Source organism: Leptonychotes weddellii, chromosome 6 (assembly GCF_054177405.1).
Source record: "Leptonychotes weddellii isolate Sample4059 chromosome 6, ASM5417740v2, whole genome shotgun sequence".
In the NCBI taxonomy this organism is placed as follows: Eukaryota; Metazoa; Chordata; class Mammalia; order Carnivora; family Phocidae; genus Leptonychotes; species Leptonychotes weddellii.
This window is the reverse complement of record NC_138374.1, coordinates 4,848,822-4,872,622: the sequence shown is the minus strand read 5'-3', so window position 1 is coordinate 4,872,622 and position 23,801 is coordinate 4,848,822. Positions and strand designations below refer to the sequence as shown.

Below are 23,801 nucleotides of genomic sequence, written 5' to 3'. Positions count from 1 at the left end.
GCCTCATAATAAAACATTCCCTAAACAGTTTTTACAGTTCAGTAGTATTAACTGTGTTCATATTGCTGTGGACATCTCTGGAACTTTTTCGTCTTGCACAACTTAAACTCTGTCCCCATTAGACAACAACATCCCATCCCCGAAGCCCCCAGCCCAGGCAGCCACCATTCTGCTTTCTGTCTCTGTGACTGTGACAACTTGAGATATCTTGGATAAGTGGGATCGTGCAGAATGTGTCTTTTTGTGACTGGCTTATTTCACCGAGTGTCATGTCCTCGAGGTTCATTGATGCTGCTGCACGTGTCAGAATCCCTTTCTTTCTTAAGGCTGAATTACACTCCATCGGATATATATACCACTTTTTCTTTCTTTATTCATCCACTGATGGACGTTGGGTTGCTTTTACCTCTTGGCTGTTATGAATAGTGCTACAATGAACATGGGTGTGCACATCACTCTTCAGGATCCTGCTTCCATGGCTTTTGGGTATATTCCCGGACGTGAAATTGCTGGATCGTATGATAATTCTATTTTTAATTTGTGAGGAAACTCCATACTGTTTTCCTTGGTGGCTGTACCGGTTTGCATTCCCACCAACAGCGTACAAGGGTTCCCGTTTGTTTGCCCAACACCCCTCCCTTCCTTCTTTCCTAGCAGCTATCTTAATGGATATAAGGTGATAGCTCATTGCGGTTTTGATTTGCATTAATGGTTAGTGCATCTTCCCATATATTTGTTGGCCGTAACATGGATTTTTAAGTGTAGGAGCTTATATTGGATTTATTGAAGAATCTTAGTAAATGTGTACGTCTTTCATTATTTTTTTTTTTTTTTTGGTTTGGACTTGGTGATATTTAAACATGAAACTACTCCTAGGAATGATTTCTTTCAACTGCTAAGTTGTCAGTTGGGATTGAATGAACCAGCGTTGGCGGTAGAGATGGGGAATGCTATTTTAAAGACCAGTGTCTTGTCTTCTTAAAGGAATCTTGATTATAAAAAAGAAGAGTTACTTTTAGATTTGAGCTACATTATATGTAGGTAGTCTTTTTTAATAATAGGGTATAAGAAGTAGAAGCAATCACTGTCATCCTCTTTTTGGTTGTTGTTCTGGATTACAGCAACACGGGCAGCAGGGTGACTCCAAAGTGCTCTGTGTTTCTGTCCAGCCATCTGCCCTGTTTCTTCCGTTCCTCCCGAAAGGCACAAGCTCAGGTCTAGAGGCTCCTGTTGGCCGAACTGGTCTGGCTCCGCGTTCCTGTGTCAGAAATGCCCTGGTTCTTCGGAGGTTGTTCGGCTATGCCCCAAATCTTCCAAAGATGCAGCTCTTAAGTCTGAAGGGAGAACTTGTGGGTCTTATATATTTGAGCTCAGAACCTCCAAATGGAATCATTTTAATATGCGTTTTCTTGAGAAATATGTAAATTAATAATTGCTTCATACATTATTCAAGGAAAACTTATTTTGTATCACTGATAGCTCTTGTAATCTTATATAAAGATATGCTAATGGATTTAATTAAAATAATTATACTGAATAATGTAGCCTGAACTTTACCCTAAAATAGTGTCTATTAATCATCATCAGTAGTAACAGTTTTAGCCAGAGAGACACTTACAACATTGAACTGATACTGGGTAGAAGGTGCATTTTCTATTTTGTTTTATGGCTTGGATTAAGTTGGCATTCTCACGAGCTGCATGATGATTAAATTTGCTTAGAGGAGAGTATGCAATTTATTTAATTTCTTCAACCTGAACTATTTCAGCGGTTAGAAAACTTCTAGCATTTTCTGCCACTTCATAATCCTTTCTATATATTTAATCTTTCTTTCCCTCCGAAACTGTAGTTTCAAGATGCTTCTTGTCAGTTTGATTCAGGTCTGACCTTACTCCCCGCACCCGAGCTGCGATTGCTGGATATCATGAGTTCTTGATTGCCAGGATATTAGGCGATGGACTCACTTTTAGGAGGGGCCCTTAGCAACTTGCCTGTCTTTTAAGAGAAATAGAAATAGCTTTACTGCTGGCCGTGGTTCTTTCTAATTTTGTTTCTGGTATCTTTGCGCCGCTCACTGGCTTTCAATCAGTGCTCAGTGGTGGGGAGCCCTGTTGTGTTTGGATGATTTCAGTTTTACCTAAAGCTTCGTGTGCCAGGGTGTGCAGGGGACTCAGGCATGTGTCCCCAGCAGGCCAGTATAAACGTGTCTGTTCCCCAGAGGTCCAAGTACATTTAGAATTGGACTGGTCCATCCTCAGGTGGGCAGATGAAAGCTTTGCCAAGTTCAAAGAGAAAAGCAAGCTAGGACTTAAAATGCCATTACGTTAATTTGCTTAGGTTTAAAGTCAAACCTGAAGAAATAACTTTCTTAGAAAGCAAACATTGATTTGATAAGTACAGTTATGTCTTAAAAGACAGGAGGTGAGTAAACAAAGCTAAACACAGTGAAGTCATCTAAATTCCTATATTGTGCTGTTCTCTTCCTGGCTAGGCCGTGTCAGAATGGGGGTACTCTGACGGGTTATGTGGCAATTTATTTAGAGAGAGTGCATGCTCGAATGGGGAGAGGGCCAGAGGGAGAGGAAGAGAGAATCTCAAGCGGACACAGCGCTGGGCATAGAGGCCGACTGGGGTGGGGCTCGATCTCATGACCCTGAGATCATGACCTGAGCCGAAACCAAGAGTCGGATGCTCAACGGACTGAGCCCCCCAGGCGCCGCTCAACTCTTTCTCCTGATGCATCCTGTAGACCTTGTGCCCCTCCACTCCTGTCCCCCAGGCCACACCCCAGTGAACTGATTAGTGATTGTCACCCTGGTGCATGGAGCCCCGCCAAGGCGCTGTGGGCCGGGGGCCTTGTTGGCGTGCTGGCCCGCATATTCTGAGCAAGATTTTGTTTAAATAACAAACCAATTTTTAAAAAATAATAAAAATAGGATAAGAGAAGAAAAAAAGTCCTCAAATGCCTCCTATTCCTATTATCCTGAATTCTGTGATACGGCAAATTATTCTCCTCCGTATTTACCACTTTGTATAGGACTTTATAAATGAAAGTTTCCACCGAATGGGAAGTCACATTGAGAGTTGTACACGCTCAAGAGGGTTTCCATGCCAGCATCGCACACATCCCGTGTTCTCCCGCCCCACCATGGGTGGCAGCAGTGGCCACCGTCTGTTGAACGCCTGCGATGTGTTTGGGAGAGCATGCTGAGCGTATCATGCACGCAGCGTCATTCCATCCTGCCAACAGTCTCTGGACGCCGGCGCTAGTAACCAGCACGTTTTACCAGTGAGAACCACTCACGGGACGTGCCGTCTTCCTAGGTTCCCGCAGCGAGTGGCGGAGGCAGGCTTTGTGTGCACACGGCTTGGCTCTGGGACCTGTGTCCGTGTGTCACGCCGGCGTGGGTTCTCTTGCCTGCATCGGGGACTTTCTGTCCTGGGGGGGGGTCTTTCTGCCGATGAGATGCCACCCAGCACTGTGTCTCGTCCGTGCAGGAGCCCTCACTCTTGTTTGTCCTGTGCTCTACACCTTGGAAAGCTCTCGAAGCAGCTGCTCCTTCTCCTTGAAAGAGACCTGAATTTAGTGAAGCAGCCTAACTCCACAGAGAAAACGAAGCCTTTTGCTGCAAGCGTGAGCAGAAACCCAAACACTTGAGGTTCTTGACAAATAACCAATATTAGAAACAGGCAGAGCTAGTTTTTCGGTTGGGAAAGTCAGAGCCCACGGTGGCGCGGACATCAGCGTCCCTGCCTCTTCTGTCCGGCTCATCAGACTGGAGGGGATAGGGTTGTTTCTCTTGGCTGAGGATGGGGATTTCTGTGGGCCCAAAGCAAACAGGTGGAGTGTCTCTTGAGAATTAAGAGGTGATTTTATATAGAGCTCTGTCAGTCTGGATGTCATGGGGTGTCTGCTGTGTGTAAGAGCCTCGGCAGGGCTTGAGGGAGCCCAGAGAGGAGGACTAGCCCCGCCGTTACCTCAGCAGCTCCGGTCTGGGGACACAGACACACCAGCCTTCTTTTCCAGCCCGGAGCAGGAGTCTCTCTGGACGCCCAGCCGGAATCCATGTGTCTTGAAGAAAACGATGTCTAAGCGACAGATGGAGGAGTAATCAGGGGTTAACGCTGAGTGTTTTGGGGCGACAGAGGGAGTAGCGTTCAGGGAAGCAGTGGTCCAGGGAGACCCTGCTGTCTGGAAGGGGCTCCACCAGTTGGAGAGGGTCAGAGGCAGGTGGAGGCCTCTGAGCAGAGACCCCAGGGAGGTGGAGGCAGAGCCTCTGAGGGTGCTCGCTAGTCAGGCTGGTACCCCAAGACTTGGGTGATGCATCAAAGTCTCTACGTGAGAAGTGCATCTGATCTCAGGAAAGCTGCTCTGGCTGCAGCCTGAGGCGTGAGCTCGAGGGGGTCCACGTAGAGGCGGGAGGTCAGACGGGAGGCTGCAGCAGCAGTGACAGAGACAGATGGACCTGGACCAGGTCGTAGAAACCGTAGGAGTGGAGAAGGTGGTAGAACCACGGGCACGTAATGGTAAGGCTCCACCGCGCTTTGTGATTGGTCCGGAGCGGCTGTGAAGCAGAGGGAGCATCCCGGTGAGGCTGTGACCTGGGGACTCCGCCGTGCAGCGCCCTGAGCTGCGGCGTCCCGGGAAGGCCAGGTGGCGGACTGGCCTGTGGCAGGTGGAGCCTGCAGCTTCTGTGGGACAGCCACGCGCAGAAGCGCAGTGGCCGTTGTGTGTGGGTGTGACGCGCAGGAGGAAGGTGGGGTCCCTCAGGGCTGTGTGGAGGAAGGACAGAAGTCTGGAATGGGACTCCAAGGACACCCACCTTCAAAGGGGTGGTGGGGACAGGGCCCTGCACAGAAAGCGGGGGAGGAGTGAGCACGGAGGAAGGCCAGGCAGGTGAGGGAAGGCTCACCTAGGCCGAGGCCACTGGCCTCCTTGGCGGGAATGCAGACGAGGTGGGGCTGCAGAGGGGCTACGGAGGGCAGAGGTGGGAGTATGCTGGGCAGCGGACACTGCTGGTGCAGGATGGGAGGGAGGTCTCCGGAGAGACCGGCGTGAGCTCACATGCAGAGGGAAGGAGCCAGCTGATGTGAGGACTGAGTCACCTGGAAGGAGGAGGGGCGACAGAGGGCAGAGGGTCCGCGCTGAGCCCAGGGTCAGGATTCAGTCTGTTGGAGGTGGACGCTCCCTCTCTCAGCCTGGGTGGTGCACAGATGTGTGGGCGCTCCTGGTTGGAGCCTGCTCGTCCCATTCTCTTCATTCCCTCTGTTCCGTCCTTGGTTACTTAAGCCGGGCTTGATGGCAGGTGCGTGGTCATCTCTGTTCTCTCTAAACCCAAGTACCTGTAGTACTGGCTGTAGGATCTTGGTCTGTTAGGCAAACTTCTGTGTTAGACAGTATTTTGGGGTCACAGTGGGCACATGTCCCTTTTGGTGGGCGTCACTGTGACCTCTGGTTGGGCGGAAGCCCTAGGGAGCCCTGGCCCTGCCCTGGAGCTCAGTCTGCCTGGGTAATGTGGCGCCCGGCCGTCCCATAAAGGCCCATCCTGTTTGTCTCCGTCTGCTTCGCCCTCGTGAAATGGGGGTAACCTGCAGTAACTCGATACATTGCCAAGTTGAATCTCATAGGAGGGAGTTGGGATCCCTTGATCTGGCTGGCATTGAAGGACAGGGTCAACACCTAGAAAGCAAGCCTTGGTGAATGTGCAGTGCAGAACACTGCTTTCCTGCCCCATCTCATCGAGCCAGTGCGGCACAGAGGTAGGCGGTGATGAGTCGTGTGCTGGCTTCGCGCTCACCGTGGACGTGCTCAGCCTTGCTCCAGATCCCAGCAGTGTGAATCTGGACACATGACTTCTCTGCATGCCTCTGCTCTGTCATCTGTGAAAGGGGATAGCAGACCTTTCTCATGTTCTTCTGAGGATGTATTGTGTCCACAGGGTGGAGCATCTAGAAGAGCCTGAGGCACGGACAGAATATTCCCAAGCTACAAATTAGGAAACGTGAACTCATTTGAAGCAATGGGAATCGACCACTTACCTCTTAGGCACCAGTGTTGAGATTCAAGAACATTCTCTCAGGCCTTTTCCATGCCTGGCTACCCAGGCAATAAAATAGTTTTATTCATTTTGAAAATTAAGGTTCTGTTTGCATAGAGTCATATAGTAGAGTGCCATCACCGCCTGCATTCCTGCTTCCCCCAGTGTAGACAAGCCCTCCTCCACCTCCAGCCTATAGGTGTGCCTTTTCCAGAGTGTTTTGAAGATGGAATCACATGGTATGTAGCCTTTTGAGTTTGTCTTTTTTACTTCTCAGAGCGCATTTGAGATTCATCCATGTAGTGTGTAACAGGAGCTTGATTTTTTTTTTTTTTTTTTATTACCGAGTAGTGTTGCATTGTATGGATTCACCTCTTGAGGGACTTTTGAGTAGTTTCTACTTTTTGATGATTACAAATAAAACTACTGTAAACATGCACATGCAGGGTTTCGTGGGAGCGTTAGGTTTGCAGTTCATTGGGTCAAGACTCAGGAGTACAGTCGCTCGGCTGTATGGGGAGTGCATTTCTGACTTCATGAGAAACTGTCTTGTGCTTTTCTGCAGTTGCTGACCTTGTTTTGCATTCAGCCCAGCAGCCTACGCAACAGCACTTGAGATTGTCAGTTCTTTTTTTTTTTTTTGCAATTCTAATAGGTGTTAGTGATATTTCACTGTGGTTTTAATTTGCATTTCCCTGGTGACTAATGATGCTGAGCATCTTTTCAAGGGCTTATTTGCCATCCATATATCTTCTTCGGCAAAGTGTCTTTTCAAATCTTTGGCCTATTTGGGGGGAAGACTGTTTTCTCATTATTGAGTTTTAAGTGTTCTTTGGATATGCTGTATACAAATCTTGATCAGATACATGTTTGCAATTACTTTCTCTTAGTGTGTGGTGACTCATCTTTTATTATCTTTGCAGTGTGTTTTAAAGAGCAGAAGTTTTTATTTTGATGAACTACAGTTTATTTTTTTCTTTTACAAATCGTGCTTTTGGTATCCTACCTAAGAAATCGCTGCTTAGCCCATCACAAGTATCTTCTAGAAGTTGTGTAGTTTTTAAGTTTTATGTTTAAGATGTATGATCCACTTAAAGTTAATTTTTGTATAGGGTGTGAGGTATGGAACCAGTTTCACTTGGTGGGGTAGGGGAGGGGCCTGTGTTCCTTTGTTGCAAACAGTTGACCATATATATTCAGGGTATTATGTTAAAGTGGGCTTTTGCTGTCAAAAAACAAAATTCAACTGAGTAAATTTGAAGATATAATTGGCCTTATTCAATGATTTACGAATTGGACAGCATCCCATCTAGCAAGTAGAAAGGAGCTCTGAAGAGCTGGACAAAATGAGACTTTTATAGGCAGAAAGAGACAGGGACAAGGAAAGAGCAGGCTACCTGTTCCTTCTTCGAGGGATGGAAGGGGTTGTCAGGTGGATTACCTCAGTAGTACTGACCAGAAAGTTCCAGATTGACTAGTTTTTTTTTTTTTTTTTAAGATATTTATTTATTTGAGAGAGAGCACACAAGCAGGGGGAGGGGCACAGGGAGAGGGAGAAGCAGGCTTCCTGCTGAGCAAGGAGCCTGACATGGTTGGGGCTCAATCCCAGGACCCTGGGATCATGTGACCTGAGCTGAAGGCAGGTGCTTAACTGACTGGGCCACCCAGGCGCCCCTCCAGATTGAGTAGTTTAATCTTATGTTCCTGGGAGAGGCTGAAACTGCAGTTTGTTTAGGTATGAAGCCTTGGTTTGCTGACATGGAGGTTAGCACAAGTGACTCCATTTTGACTGATTTATTTATTTTTTAATTGTTATGTTAATCACCATACATTACATCATTAGTTTTAGATGTAGTGTTCCATGATTCATTGTTTGTGCATAACACCCAGTGCTCCATGCAGAACGTGCCCTCTTTAATACCCATCACCAGGCTAACCCATCCTCCCACCTCCCTGCTCTCTAGAACCCTCAGTTTGTTTTTCAGAGTCCATCGTCTCTCATGGTTCGTCTGATTTATTTTTTTAAACACTACTTTTTTGCTTTCAGAAAATAATGCTAACAATTGTTTATGCAGTAAGTGTAGTATTTTCCAGTGTTCAAAGTGTTATCCTGTTTTCAGCTTGATTTTGAACTTTAATACAACCTCTGGATATCCTTGGCATGAGCATTATTTCCCCCATTTCATTCTGGGAGGTGGAGCCCAGCCTGGTACAAGGAGTTACATAGAGTCACAGATTCTAGAGGGGGCCCACCATGGTCAGAACACTTGAAAATCCACGAACTTTTCCCATCAGGGTGTAGCTGGGGCTCAGGCTGCCCACTAAACTGAGTTTTGATTCTGTCTCTGTTCAGTTCTCACGGTGTGATCAGGGGCAGAGGAATTATCTTCTCCATTGGCAGGTTCCTTGCTGTCCAACAGCCAGCTCCCTGTCAGACGTCTGTTGGAATGAAAGATAAAATATACAAGGGTCCTAGCGCAGCACATAGCATGTAGTAGGATCCATCATGATTACCATCACTCTTATTTTTTGAGACTGTGGATTTTCTGGATGATACAAGATATGAACATAAGAGATAAGGTTACTAGAGAAAAAACACAGATTCCTAATTAAGGGATGCACGGACATACAGAAAACAGTTTTGGAGTGGAACAAAGACAATCATTTTAGATGTTGAATGTGAAGGAACTGCAGTGATTTGAATGGTAGGGAATCTGTGAAGACACAGATCTTCATCCGCCATAGCTTCATTAGGGTTAAGGAGAAAATCACACAAAAGCTTAGCGCAGTATAGACATTCAGTCAACAGGCAATAACTGTTGGCCTCTGTGGAATTATTATGTGTCAAGATATCCAGGTAACAAATCACCATTGTTTGTGGATCACAGGTTTTTTTCTTTGCTCTATTTTTGTTGTGTTTGGTAATCTCATCGTCTCATCTAGAAACTGATCTTTCCCTTCTTGCTATGTCTGTGGTTCTTCCTTGTAATTACAGATTTGTATTAACATTTGCCAGACTGCACTAGGCTCAGCATTCTTTGCTCTTGGTTTGCAGGGGGCGGCGTTGAAGTACTTGCCAACTATTGTCAACGATGTGAAGTTGGTGTTCGATCCCAAAGAGCTCAGGTAAGGAAGCACCTGAGGGGCAGGCTTCCCACATCTTTCACTCTGCCTCCTTTCCCTGCAGGGAGCTTATGAGAGGCTCGAGGCTCAGTCTCATGCTGGCAGACATCAGTGCCCTGGATCATTCTAGAACAAACACATGCTGGTTGTGGTGTCTATGACACTTCCCTAATTGTGACTTTATATGGAAAAGACATCATCTGTCAACACAATATTTTCTTTAGAGGATTGCTTGTAGGCCAATGGGTAGATCATACAAATTTGGCATTTTGTGTTCTTTTGAGGTTGAATTTCACAATGTGGTGGTTGGGTTTTTGTTTTGTCTTCAGCACCTAAAATATCTGACACTGGAGATTTACTATGCACTCCCCTCCCCTGCCCCTCAGCATGCACAACCGCTCTTCCGTGAGTTCCTAACTGACGGACTGCAAGCCTCAGGCAGAATGGTCAGGAGTTGTCACTTAAGATAATATTAATAATATTAACAAAACCACAGCAAACCTCAATTTCTTCATATCCTAGCCAACACTTGTTGTTGTCTCTCTTTTGGATTATAGCCCTTTGAGTGGGTACGAAGTGAAAAATAACATTTTAAAACATCATTTTGTTGGATGAGATGTTGGCCCATATTGGATAATGGGCAATCTCCAGTATTCTGGTAGAGCTTAATCACCATTTAATAACCTTGCATCTTGGTACCGTCTTGAACACAGTGGATCATTTTGCTGTATATCCCTAAACTCTTTTCACTTGTGTTTTTCATTACAGCAAAATGTTTACTGATTTCATCCTAAATGTTCCCATGGGTTTGCTGACCATTCAGAAGCTGTATTGCTTGATTGAAATCATTCACAGTGACCTCTTCACACACCATGGTGAGTCGAACCCTGAGAATCATGAAATTGTCACATCATTCATTGTCTAAAGGCCTTGTCCCTTCTGAATTCTCTCCTCCATGCCAACAGGAGTGGAGGTTGCAACCAATTAAAACAGCTCCATTACAAGACAGGAAGATTTAGCCCCTACAAGAAGAATGGTAATTGACACACAGTGGAGTAATAGATCATTGAAAGATGAAGGGGAAAACCTCGTAGTCTGTAATTTAGGTGTACACCAAAGCCCTAAAATAATCAGCTTACATTGTAGCCTTTAAGATGTGTGATTGTCTATCCTGGGGAGGCAATCACCTGCTTCCATTCAGATGATTGCAAAGAAAAATGTCAAGTTTTCTTTAAATTTAGAAATAATGGTTGTCTTTCCTCAATTTTGCATTCTTTGACAGGGTTTCCTCAAACCCTGCTCAAAGTAATAAGAATTTTAATGATTCCTCAACTCATTTATCCTGAGGAACACCTTCTATTTCCCCACGTTATCTCCCTACCCTTTTTATTAATCACTTTCTTTCTATTTGGACAGATTGAATTAATATTTTACACTTGTCAAGGAGTTTTTTTGAAAGCTTAAAACCTTTGCATAATTCCACAACCTTTCTCATTTAGTAGAGGCAGATGTGGGGACCGTTGAGTGACATTCTGACTGAGAGACACAGATTTCTACTCTTCTGTTTGTTTCCAGATATTTGGCTATTGCATTAGTTTTCTTTTGTCCCCGTGTGTGGTGTTTCAGGGATGGAGCAGCCTGGCCGGGGATTTCCTGTTGAGCTCCTGGCTGCGCCGAGAACTCAGTGTATGTCTAGATTAGTCTTTTGTATCTTCTGGGCTCCTGTACCCTGTGCTTTCCTGCTGGTTTTAACCTGATTTCTTGATTGAACTTTATCACTGCACTGGAGTTTACGCTTACTGCTAAGGCTTCTGTGAAGCAAAAATGTTAAGACTTCATTTGAGTGGGAGTGTTTCTTTTTGAGAGAAACCAGCAAACCAAGAAGTGAGTGGGTTTCTGCATCCCCTCCAAACCTCTGTGTCTGGGCCACAAGCCCATTGCTCACTTGCATAAATGAAAGTCAGCTCGATTGCCGTAGGTTGGGATTCAAAAGCACAAAAATCTCTTTAAGCTACCAATCCCGACTGTCCATACTTTAGGGTCTCATTGGAGGGCTGGGTCTTGAATTATTCATTCTCCAGGTGTCTTCTAAAGTTTGGTGAAACTATGGGGTTCAAGAGGGCATGATGATGGGGGTGATGCATGGGGACTTCTGCTTCGTTGTTTCTTTCCATATTGATGACATTTTATACCAGAACAAGTAAAATCCCGTGGAAGTTTTCTATTTGGATTATATTAGGTAGGTTATTGATGTCCCTTCTTCTAACCATCCAACCCCAAGACACACACCACCACCACCACCACAAACCACTTCACTGAATGAACAATTATCAATTAATAACAATTGTCAATGTATTGATTATACTTTTACTGACTGTTGATATAGGGAAGTCCTTCTTCCCTGTATGGCATAATTTCTGTTGCAAAACTTTGCGCCACATATCACTTCGCTGTCTTCGAATAAGGACCTAAAACATAAATGGTTCAATTAAGAATATTTAAAATAGGGGCGCCTGGGTGGCTCAGTCGTTAAGCGTCTGCCTTCGGCTCAGGTCATGATCCCAGGGTCCTGGGATCGAGCCCCGCATAGGGCTCCCTGCTCGGCGGGAAGCCTGCTTCTCCCTCTCCCACTCCCCCTGCTTGTGTTCCCTCCCTTGCTGTCTCTCTCTGTCAAAAAAATAAATAAATAAAATTAAAAAAAAAAAAAAAAGAATATTTAAAATAGAACTTCTTTTAAGAAAACATTTCAAGGGAATGTTTTTTTCTAGTGAAACTTATCTTTATTTCCTTAGCTAGTAGAAAGCTGGAAGGGACCCTTCTATTTATTTTTGGTAATTTTGTCAGCTGTGGTATTTGGTGATTGTCAGGTTGTGTGAAATATGTGAATCGAGACTGAGCGGGAGCTCTGAGAGCCACCGTTCACCTGAAGCCTCATGTCTTAGAAGCAGCCCCCTAGCTGCCCAGTCAGTAGCCTTGTCTTAAGCCACCACTCACAGCCCAGACTCACTTCCAGATGCTCACGGGTGATCCGGAAGTGTTTTAGAATACATTGTCCAATGTCCAATGTGAAAAAGCCCCACGCCCGCCCCCCTGCCTGCCTGCAGGCTTTAAGTGTTAAGAATCTTTCTGGGAAGGGATCCCGAAGACAACCCTGATTTTTCTCATCTGCAGGCTCCCTGCTTCTTCAAGGCGGCCTACAGCCGTCTTCCCTCCTTGTCAGGAAAGATGAATCAGTGGAAGTTGTCCGGTTGGTCTGTTCTCACAAAGATGTCATTACTTTGTAAAATATTCTCTGCCACATTTGGTATAAATCATTGAAGCCACAGTATTTTCTGATGAGATGTGATGGCCCTGATTTTCCTGCTTTGTTCCAGTTCTTGTTAATTTGTAACAATGGTCCTGGTCCGTGTGCTCTTCCTGATCCCAGTGGAGCCAGTCAGCCTATCACCCCACGTGTCCAGAGTTCTAGAACCGGATATAACCAGAGTTAGCTGCCTAAGCCACCGAAGCTGCTAGCCCGTAGTAAATGTTCTCTCGAGGATGTGGTCCGGGTGCATGACCATGTGGCTCCTCCAGGTTCCCCAGCGGGGGCTCCAGGCCCTGTCTTTGCTCACCGGCATGTGCGTTGCCTTACTCATAGAAGGGACTCACTTAGTTGCTTTGCTCTAAAACGTTGCTTTCCTCCTCCCCCCAATATCGAATACATTCTAGAGTTGGAGGTGTGTCCCTTCAGTGGGAGAGCCAGGCTGATGTGTGTGCAGCAAGGCTGGCTGGGAACACTGACACTGGGATTGCTGTTCTGCAGAGAGGCCTTCCTTTGCCAGGTGCGGGTCCCAGTAAGCTGAGGCTTGCAGTGCCCTGTTGTTTCAGCCTTGTTTTCCCAACTGCTGCTTCTCTGTCCTCTGAAGGACACGGAAACGGAGGATGGATTATCCAGCTGAGTTTGCTAGGCTATGGCAGGAGATGTGTGTTTTGACAGAGAGGGTCGTTTGACCCCAATGGGTGTGGACACCTTAGCTGCTCTCACTGTCACTGTCCACGAACAGGTGTCCCAGCCGCCGTGCTCCTTCTGGATCAGGGCCTTGCGACTCCTGCTTCTTCTGCAGCCGCCACCCTGGTCAAAGGAAATGGGAGCTCTGCACAGAGCTGTCCCCCCCACGGCTTGTTTCCAGTTGCATCAGGGCTCCCGGCAGAACCTGGAACATAGTCTGCATTACAGTTGTTGCAAGAGTGGCTGTGGCCTTGTCCCGACTTCTGTACGGGGGAGGCATGGCTCGTAATAGAGAGACCTCTCCCAGGTGTGAGAAGGCTCTTCAGGAGCTGGGGTGCACCCGGTGGCCACGGCGGATGTCTGCCCCATAGTGTGCTGATAAAGCCAGCGCCAGGGCCCGGAGACTCGACTACTCACAGCGCGGTTGCCTGTCAGCGCCATCAGCCTTGACCTGAGCCCGTGGCCCTCTCCTTTAACTTTGATTTGTAAAAATAAATAAATAAATAAATGAATGACTTGTTTGCATCATTTCTCCTACAAATGATTTTGCTTCCTCATTAATCAAGAACTATGTATTTCTGAAGGCCTCTCTGTGATGAGGGCGGGGGTACACAACAGGACTGAGTGCGTGGGCTTTATGATCACACTGCCTGGCTTCAAATCCTGTCTCTAGTACCTGCTAACTCACTGACCTTCGACAAGTTACCCTCCTGGCTTCAGCTTCCTCACCTGCCCTGTTCTTGTTGCCTATATCCTACATTTTGAAGATGAATATATGCATAGTGCTGTGATTTGCATCTCGCATTTAGGCACAGTCGATCAGCTTTAGCTATGTCTCTCATTTTTGTGGGGGATTCAGTAAAAGATGGCAATTAAGATCTTGCCCTCATCGGGGAGGGTAATTATCATGTCGAATACGAGCTAAAAGTCAATAGACCTGGATCAAATAAAGAAAAGGGTTATAGGGAGCTTCCTCTGAGAGGTGCTCTGATCACTCTGCACAGAACACCCCCAGCCACTCCACCCCAAGCCTGCTCCTGCCACTCCCCACCAACTGAAATCATGGCATAGTTTTTCTTTTTGGCTTGCTTTTTATCCGTGGTCTCTCCCTCGCATGAGAGATCCCTGAGCATGGCCTTCTTGTTCACATTGTAGCTGCTTGATCGCTGGCTCCTAGGACAGTGCCTGGCGTCAGGGACGTCCTCAGGGCGTATTTTTGCATGAACAAAAATGGACTTGGATGTCCACATCCAGCACTTCTTCTCAGGGAGCAGCACAGAGAAGGAAGGGTGATCTGTTGCATACATATGTAGTGCATTTGATTTAGGGGAGGAGAGGTTGTGTGTTTGCACAGGGAAGCTGGCTGTCTCTCGTACTCTTGGCTCTGAATGGATTGATCATGGAGGAGGAAGGAGTTGTCTTTGAGGAGGAATAACATAAGGAGAGATGGAAAACGAAGACTCCTGAGGGACTTAAGCTGTGGAGGGTCATCCGTGAGAAGTTTTGTAAAATCAAGATCATCTTTTTGCTCCTGATTTAGTTCTTTCTCAGTTTTGTGGAAATGTGAGGTGGGGGAGGGGGACAGTTCAGCTCTACTTCTGTATTCAAGATAGATTTTGTTAAAATTATGGAAAGTTTTAATCATAGAGAAAAATGGAAAGAAGAATGTAACATGCCTGCGGCCTCCTCACTGGGCTTCCAGACGTATTAAGTCCTGGTTGGTCTTGTTTTTATCTCTGTGCTCCTCCCCCAGATATTTTGAAGCAAATCCTAGCCACCACAGCATGTCATTTAGGATGGATTTTCACAAGTACGGTGGTATTTAAAGAGCGAATGACTTTGTTTCGGGAAAGGGAGGATGTGCAAAGGGACTGGTCCCCAGGCTGGCGTCTGCACTCCACCTTGGATGTTCCTGCTCTTGAGCGGAGGCGAAGGGCGTCCGACTCCTTAGCATGCTGTGCACGAGAGCCAATGAATGGGCGGTAATGGCTTCCAAGCGTTGTCTCGTGATGTGACTTGACTACTTGAAAGCTGGTTAAATAGATTATGTGCTTCACAAAAAGATGACTCTTGCATATAATCTGTGGTGTGGAGTGAGCAGATTTTCAAAGCAAGATACAAAGAGATAGAAAGGTCAGAGCTTCATGATTTGTGCATTTGTAGCTTTGTTCCCCTGTGATTATAGTGTTGCCCACATATCTGACAAAAGCTGTGAAAATTAAAGCTTAAATCCTATTATAGAAATGAAAAGTTTCAGAGTAATTAAATTAAAATAAACACTGGGACACCAAGGTTTAGGATTTATGCCCACAAAAACGTTTTACGTTAATGGTATAACAATTGGGGAAAAAAGGAATCAACCTGAGATAGCATTAACTTTCAAATTAGTCAAGAGCATTGGACATACTTGCAAGATGCCTCTGAGTTAAGCCGAGAGAGCTTCTGGAACACACGCTCTCACCCACATGGGCTCCTTTCCACCGTGGCTCTGAACCGGAGACCTTTGGGAGAACTCATGCCAGTTAACGCTGTATCATCTTTGTCTTTCAGGAACTGACCTTTCCATATTCCCATATTGAAAGTGACCAAACCAACCCGAAGACTTTCTTTAGAGCTTATTATGTACTTACCATTGTGTCTTAAATTTTTTGGGTTTTGCAAGGTAGGATAAGATTTAAAGAGTAAAGATGTGAAGACTTAGTGGCATGATAATCCCTTTATAGTCTTGGCAGGAGTTTAATACTCTTGGTGGATTACGTTGTTTTTAAGCTCGCTATTCATTGGCACCCCTTTGTTTGTTTTTCATTTTTGGGTTTGTTTTTTTCCCCTGATGGTTGGAATCTAGCAGTGAGTAGGAATGGGAAGTGTGCCATCCCCTCATTTTCTGGCCATTCCCATGGCTTTTTCTTTCAGTGTAGCAAACAGGCTCCTTTTAGACCGTGTTCGTCAGCCTCATAAAACTTACTTGTGTTCCATTTTTGAACAATACAGAGCTTCTTCAAAATGTAGGCCTAGAGAGCTTAAATTATTTTCCTCATGCTTATTTTCAAGGTGAATGATTCTTCTAGTTATCAAGCAGAGTGATACTCTCCTTTTTAATGTTAGAAACATTAATTACGGCAGCCCTTTGAAATCTGAGGGCAAAGGCTCAGAGACCAATGGGGCTAGCTATTAGGAAATATTGAAGTCAGATTTCCAGACTATTTTTGTTGTGATTAATCCCAGATATAAAATTTTTATTTCTTAAAATCACTCTATCAATCAACTTCTATTGTAGAAAGAATAGCTACATGTTTAATACAGATTTATAATAAAATATACCTTCTTAATGCTTCGATCCATAAACAAATCAAAATAAAATCTCTTGAGCTTCTCCACTGTGAAAAATGGAGAGATATTTCTCTTGATTGAGGGGATCTTAAACCCAGAGCTACTCTGCAGTAGTTTTGTTAACTTGAGGGATATTGTACAGAAAGGAAAATTGGGGTTGGGGCCGTCATGTGACACAGTCATGTAACGTTCCACATGTATAGCATTCTGGGATACTTTAATTAGTTAGTCGTGCTGATGACTTCTATGGAATGTTCCTAGCTTTGAACCCCAAAGACCAGTTCTTGAAATAATGGTGGAATGTGAAATCATTTTCTCCTCTTCTATTTTTGAGACAATTTTAATCTTTATCTCTAAAGTACTGTACCTTTTTCATACCTCATTCTATATATCACTCTATATCATTCATTATATGAGTGTTTGAAAAGACTATCTGTTAAAACAGTGCAGCCTTTTAGAAAGGGCTTATTGAATCTAGGAGGGTGAACTCAATTTCATTTTCTTAATTATATCCATTTCCATTCCGTTATAATTTGTTGAGCACCTACCATGTGCTCAGGACTGTTGGTTAGCAAGTTTGATTCCTCTGAGAGGCTTCAGAGCCATCAGCTTAAAAATGTATAATTGGAAAAAGTAATTCTCTTAATTTACAGGTAAGGGCCCAGGAGTTAAGCAACAAGTCCTACTAATTTGTAAGCAAAATCCCAGGCAGGGAGCTGTCCACCACTGTGGTGCTGATTAAGGAGTTGCCTTGTTAGAAATCCATCGCCCACTCTGTTCTTAAACTATTTCACATCCACTATATGAATAATACATTCTGAATACAGAACTCACTTCAAATGCCATATGGAACAAGATAAGATACAAATATATGAATAAACAAACATATAAATAAATGTAAAACTATGCAAAAATAAATAAGCAAAATTGCAGTGTTGTGCTCATGGAGTTGTCATACTTTTCTTTTTTGTGTGTGTGTGTTGGGACTCATATCTGTGATCAAACGGGTAGTTCCTCAGCTTGTATTTGGTCTGACCTTTATCATAGTCTGTTGATCCCTGGTTCTGTACCCACCTCTGGGTGGGCTCCTATCCCTGTTGCTTGATGTTGGGAGCAAGAAGAGCAACCTTAGAAGAGGCTGCCTCTGTTGTCCTGTATCTGTTCATGCTCACACAGGGCATCAGGACGGCAAGTCTCTGAGTCTCCCCAGTTCATGATTCCTTCCAAGCTATATGAGATTAGTTCTGTACCCGCATGATAGGTTACCTACAGTAACTTGCTTGGGACAGTTGGGGGGAGCCCCAGGTCAGTCTGTCATCTCCCAGGTTCTCCTTGAAGACCCCATTCTTTTTCTGTTGCGTAAACCCATCCCTGAGTGCACAGACCATCCCTCAAGATGGAGTGGATTGGACTATAGGGTTTTGACGCTGTTTTTAACATATACATTTCATTGTCAGGGCAAACAGGAGTTTGTGGGCTTTTTGTTGTTGTTGCTGTTTGTGGGTTTTTTTTTTTTTTTTTTAATCTTAGCTGGTCAACTCAGTCTTGGAATCCAATTTATTTACAAAGAATCTACCACCATGAGAAAACATTTATGAAAATTTTAATCAGTACAAAGTTCAGAAGCTCCACTTAGGTGCAACAAATGTGGCTATGATGCTAAGCAACTCTCGTCTTTTCCATAAAGTGAATAAGATACAAGTTTGACAGAGGATAGTGGTCCTTGAAGCAGCAGTCCTCAGATTTCAGTATGGTCCTGTACATTTTTATGTAAGGAAGGCTAGAATGATCTAGAGAGTTTTTAGGAATATATAGAGTGACAGATGGCAGAAAGTGATCTGAACAAATGTGCGTAGTAACAGAACACTGTGTGTGTGCTGGAGTACATTGACCAAGACCTATGTTCTTGGCTACCTTCACTCTCCTGGTTAAAATAATGCACACCACACCCCAGCTCTGTATATTGTCTCTTTGTTTTCTCATCCTCTACATGGTAAGATTCTGCCTAAGGACTGGCAGACCTGTAGAATTCCTTCTGAACTTACCAAGCCACCTCCTTAATGCACTTCCATCTACCTACTGACTAGATTCCTGGCCTGACTGGCACTTCCACATAATCTTCCCCAGGATTTTGCTTGACTCTAATTTTTTCATCTACTTTAAATGGGACTCATCTGTGATTTTTCTCCGCTGGTTGTTCGTTCATTTCTTTCTTCTGAAAAATTATTTATTACTACAATACAAATGAATGTTTAACTCCTATTATTAAACTTCTCAAAACCGAGGGATACAAAATAATCTGCTGTCCCGTTCCTTCCTCCAAAAAGATGACACACTAGGTCCAGTGGCTTCATCCAGAAGATATCTTTGATCAGCTTCTTTTCCCATTGCTATACAATCTATGTGCTACCACGTTCTCCTTCCAATTTCCAAGATTCTTTTTTTTTTTTAAAGATTTTATTTACTTGAGTGAGACAGAGAAAGAGAGAGAGACAACATGAGCAGGAGGGGCAGAGGGAGTGGTAGAGAATCTCAAGCAGACTCCATGAGCGTGGAGCCTGCCATGGGGCTCGATCTCATGACCCTGAGATCATGACCTGAGCAGAAACCAAGAGTCAGACGCTCAACCGACTGTGCCACCCAGGCACCCCACGGATTCTTTTAATGTCATCCTGTCAATTAAAATTCCATGACATTGGGTACCTCAAAGCTGACATGCAGATTATCTTATTTCTGATAATTTCAGCACTCAGCCAAGTGGCACTGAGGAGCTTTTGACCAAAATATTTATGAAGGTGTTACCAGATGATAGGAATAGAAATATGGTGCAGGGCAGTTGGATTTACTTAATTTCACAGACAAGGAGGAAAAATGGAAAAGGAAATGAAAAAGGAAATCAAAAAAGGAAAAATGACATACGTAGGGTTGCTCAATTTGAATTGATTCTCCTGGTACTACCAATGATTATGACATGTTACATTAAAATAATACTTGGAAAAATGTAATCTGCATTTGACATGTAAAGATTCCTGAACTACATGTGGGTACATGCATGTATCATTTATTCTAAGGAGCTCTGGCTTTGGGATCAGGCACCTAATTCTGGCTCGGCTGCTTCATGGCGCAATCCCTGCATGTCCTTTCTCTGTGGCTCCTGGTACCCCCAGCTGTCAGTCTGGACATAAGCAGATGGCTCCTGTGATCCCTTCCATTGCTGACTCCCATTTTTCTGTTGTTTGAAGACTTGAGGGAGAAAATCATTTGAACAAATTGAATCATGTGGGTACAGAGTTCTTAGATAGTTGAAAAATAAGATGAGTGTCTATAACAAATGAGTAACAAGCATCCCCCATTTATATAGCTCCTACTGTTTAATTCTCATTAAAAGTGTTAATCTGGATCTCAGTTCTGTGTAACAGGCTCAAGGTTATTAAATGCACTTTATGGATCATCTGTTTAATGTGACCAAACTAAAAATTAAGCAGCACATTACTCAGTGTTCATAATACGAATGTTTTAAATGGACAAATTTGTTCTCGTATTTGCATCTTGCTTTAATGTAGAGCCATAATGGGGTTATAGACGGATATTCTACTTGGACATTTATAAGCTGATGATGCCTGTTGATACCTTTTATAAAGATTAATATTTTTTTTTTTTAAAGATTTTATTTATTTATTTGACAGAGAGAGACACAGTGAGAGAAGGAACATAAGTGGGTGAGTGGGAGACGGAGAAGCAGGCCTCCAGCGAGCAGGGAGCCCGATGCGGGGCTCGATCCCAGGACCCTGGGATCATGACCTGAGCCGAAGGCAGCCGCTTAACGACTGAGCCACCCAGGCGCCCCAAAGATTAATATTTTTTACTTTGTGCCCATTACCAGAGCATTAATCATCATGGCTTCAGCCCGCACAGCTGAGGATGAACAGATGTCGAATTATTGCTGTCTGTAATCATAGTGGATCACACTGGGAGAGGGGGTTGTGGAGGGTGGCTGGGACCTCCGATCCCCACAGCTGATTTGTGTGGAGTCATTGTCCACTGGGCTGCCTGCATTTCCCTCGTCCGGCAGGGAGAATCAGAACTGTGCTAGCTAGTTCTGCTTCCCTGTGAGTTCTGTCTCTGCTTCGACTCCAACTATCCGGCGCTCCCAAGTCCCTGTGGTCACATCCATGTGAAAAGAGATCTGATAGGAGAGATCTGCGGTGGCCTTCATTCTCCTTTCAGTGTTGCACACCAGTTCATTAAAATGAGAAATCACACAGGAGGTCTTTAACATCTGCTTCCTAGCATACTCTGAGACCAGGCTGTCCAACAAAATACAGTGTGAGACACAAATGCAATTTATAATTTTCTAGAGGCTGCATTAAAAAAAAAGTACAATGTAATTGCTGAAATTAATTTTAATGATTTATCTAAAATACCATCTCAACATGACTTCAATCTAAATACTACTAATGACCTGGTTTCCATTCGTTTATTTCCAAACTGAGTCTCTGAAATCCAGTGTGTTTTTGACACCAATAGCGCATCTCAATTTGGATGCTAAATTTTCATCACAGATACTTAATCTGTGTTTTGAACATTTCATAAAATTTTCCCCTGAAAAGTAAATTCCCATACTCAAGTTGTTCCAGTCTTCCATGCTAATGTTGCCAATAAGCAAGTATCATTTTTTTACATTTACGTTTTAATTACTTAAAAATTAACTAAATTTGAGTTCTATTCCTCTGTGGCACCAGCTGTATTTCAAGTGCGCACTGGCTACCCTATTAGATAGTGCAGCTCTGAGGCATTTGTCTTTGTGTACTTTTTGTTGAAAAGGCTGACTTTGTATAATGATATTTTTTCTGTTATTGTTATTGGCAGCTCCCATTTATTGAACGCTCCTATTTGCCAAATGCACACATTATATCATGTGATTCTCACAGCAAACCTCAGAGATAAACACAGCCCCATTTTGCATATAAAAAAATTAAGGCTTAGAGAGTAGAGGTAACTTGCCCAAGATCCAAAGCAAAGAGTAAGCAGGGTGGATTTTATAATTTCCTAATGTGTGTGGGTAAGCTGAACCTTAATCAGAGTAAAGCCTTTCCCAAAATTGAAGGGTGACCCAGGTTCCGAGGCTTCCAGTCAAATATTTATTGTAGCTGTTTTCCAAATGGTTATGTGTGGGTAGTTGGTTAAAATATGTTTCCTGTTAAAATGTAAAGGTTTGTTTGTTTATTTTGGGGGGGGGGTTTGTCAGTTTCCCAGGGCATCTGCCTTGAACCTAATTGGACTATTGGCATCAATCATGGTAGAGAAATGGCACTCTGTTCATGGGGAAGGGTATTCAGGACACCGAGTTGGGACATTCAGAATATGAAAGGAGATTCTTCTTTCTCAGCTGTCAGAGACTGCATCTGATGCTTTAAAATTCTTCATTGCAGGCATGAATGGGTGTTTGCTCAGTGTGCATATAGTGTGTATGTGTGGTGTGTGTGTAGTGAGTGCTGTGAGTGTGGTGTGTATGGGTGTGGTGTGAGTGAGGCTTATGTGTGGTGTGTATATGTCTGTGCTATGAGTGTGGTGTGTGTAATGAGTGTGTCCGTGGTGTGTATGTGTGTTTGTGGTAGGAGTGTGTGGTGTGTATGTGCTGTGTGTGTGAGTGTGTGTGGGGTACTTTGCTCTGTGCTCTACGGTTTTTGTTTTGACCCGTTGGTAAAATTTGAGAGACTTGCATGTCACTTGGAACTTGTGCCCACCACTTCTTGAAGAAGCTGGAAATCACTGAAATGTGGAGTAAGAGACACCCTTTGAGAGATGAGGTTGGGGACCCTGTATCCCTTGGGCCCTGGCGGGGGCAGCTGAGGAGCTGAGACAGCACTGGCAGGCACACCGGCTTCTTGCCACACACCTGTCACTCGATCCGGTGCACCTGGAACGGCAGATGACCCACACCAGCTCTCCCACATGTGTCCGCACATGCACACGTGTACATGCACACTCCCGTCTGGGCTGGCTCGGAGGCCGTCCCGTGAAACTGGGTCACCAGAAATGGGAGAGATCTTGTTATGATGCCTCTTCCCTCTGATGTCTTCCAAGGACAGGGCAGGGCGGCTCTGACCACAGGTCCCTCCTTCTCACCAAACAGGAGGCAAGCGAGGTGGTTTACAGACCAAGAACAAGGGACACGTGTGACAGCTTCCTGCTAAGAGGAGCGCGCGCACACACACACACACACAATCAGGTCTTAGTGTACGTGTGGGCGCTACTCCCCTTGGGTGAGAACAAGCCCTCTTCTCTCATGGAGATTGGATCCCTGCAAGGATTGTAGAACCAGTGGTCATTTGCGGTGGTCCATGCACCGGGTGTCTGGGGCCATCCTGTACCCCGGTCTGTCCTTGGACCATCCTTCTGGCAGCATGGGCTCCTCTCCTCCTTCCAGTGAACGGTGCTGCTCCCCTTCCCCACTTTACTGTGACCAGCTTCGGGTGGGGAGAGTGATGAAGGAAAGATGAGCTATATTCTCCTGTGGCTACTAGAAACATCCAGCTTGTGGTTATGGGTCCATTAGGAGGATGATTTTTATGTTCTCGGGTGGCTAAGAGAATGAAATGTCTTTCTCTGTGACAGAATGGCAGTGAAGTTTCCGAAAAGTGTTGTCATTTCTCATCAAGAGAAGCTGGATAACAAACAGGTGCAGCTAACACGCAGACCCCTGGCTTGGGGAGAAGGTGGGCGATCCCCCCGGGTAGCGGAAGGTGGCTGACAGCGTGTCCTGCTGAAGATGAACAGGGCAGCCGTGACTTTCTCACCCTGGAGTAATTCTGACAAATGACACTCACACACTCAATTACCTCTGAGAACGGGGCAGTCAGCAACTGCTTGTCCAGCATGACAGATAAATGGGGTGGTAAGAGATGGATTTCGGCTATGGCACCTGGGTCCCGGTGCCTGGAGGGACATTTCTGCCATCTCTGAGTCCAGAACTGTGTTCCTCTGATTTTCTGAGACTGTTCACGGACACACTCCTCCTCCCACCCTGGACTGGCCTTCTACTTCTGTTGGGTTCCTCCTATGCTTGTTTTGTCCAGCTGACAGTCATTTGTTTTCCTTTATCATGTTGTGGGGTCCAGGGCTTTGTGGCTCCAACTTCTCCCTCTGAGATGTCTTGGAAATCTGACTTCCCTCCAAGATGGTGGCCGTGGTAGGGATGAACCAGTGGACGGGGCGACCAACGTCTTGGCCCCCTGGTGAGGGTGGTCAAGCTGGGTGGTATGTTTTAGACAGAAGGGAATGAAGACCATCATCCTGGAGATGTCCCGCCAGGGGCC

The 23,801-nt window shown here is 44.9% G+C and overlaps 1 protein-coding gene across 1 annotated transcript in view; it reads left to right on the top strand.

Annotated features, from left to right (window-relative positions):
* DOCK1 (dedicator of cytokinesis 1) overlaps window positions 1-23,801 on the top strand; it is a 414,563-nt gene that overhangs the window by 83,281 nt on the left and 307,481 nt on the right. Inside the window, exons 12-13 of the mRNA XM_081823034.1 lie at window positions 9,094-9,164; window positions 9,930-10,036. Of these exons, the coding sequence (XP_081679160.1) occupies window positions 9,094-9,164; window positions 9,930-10,036 (178 nt within the window). The remainder of the gene's footprint in view (window positions 1-9,093; window positions 9,165-9,929; window positions 10,037-23,801) is intronic.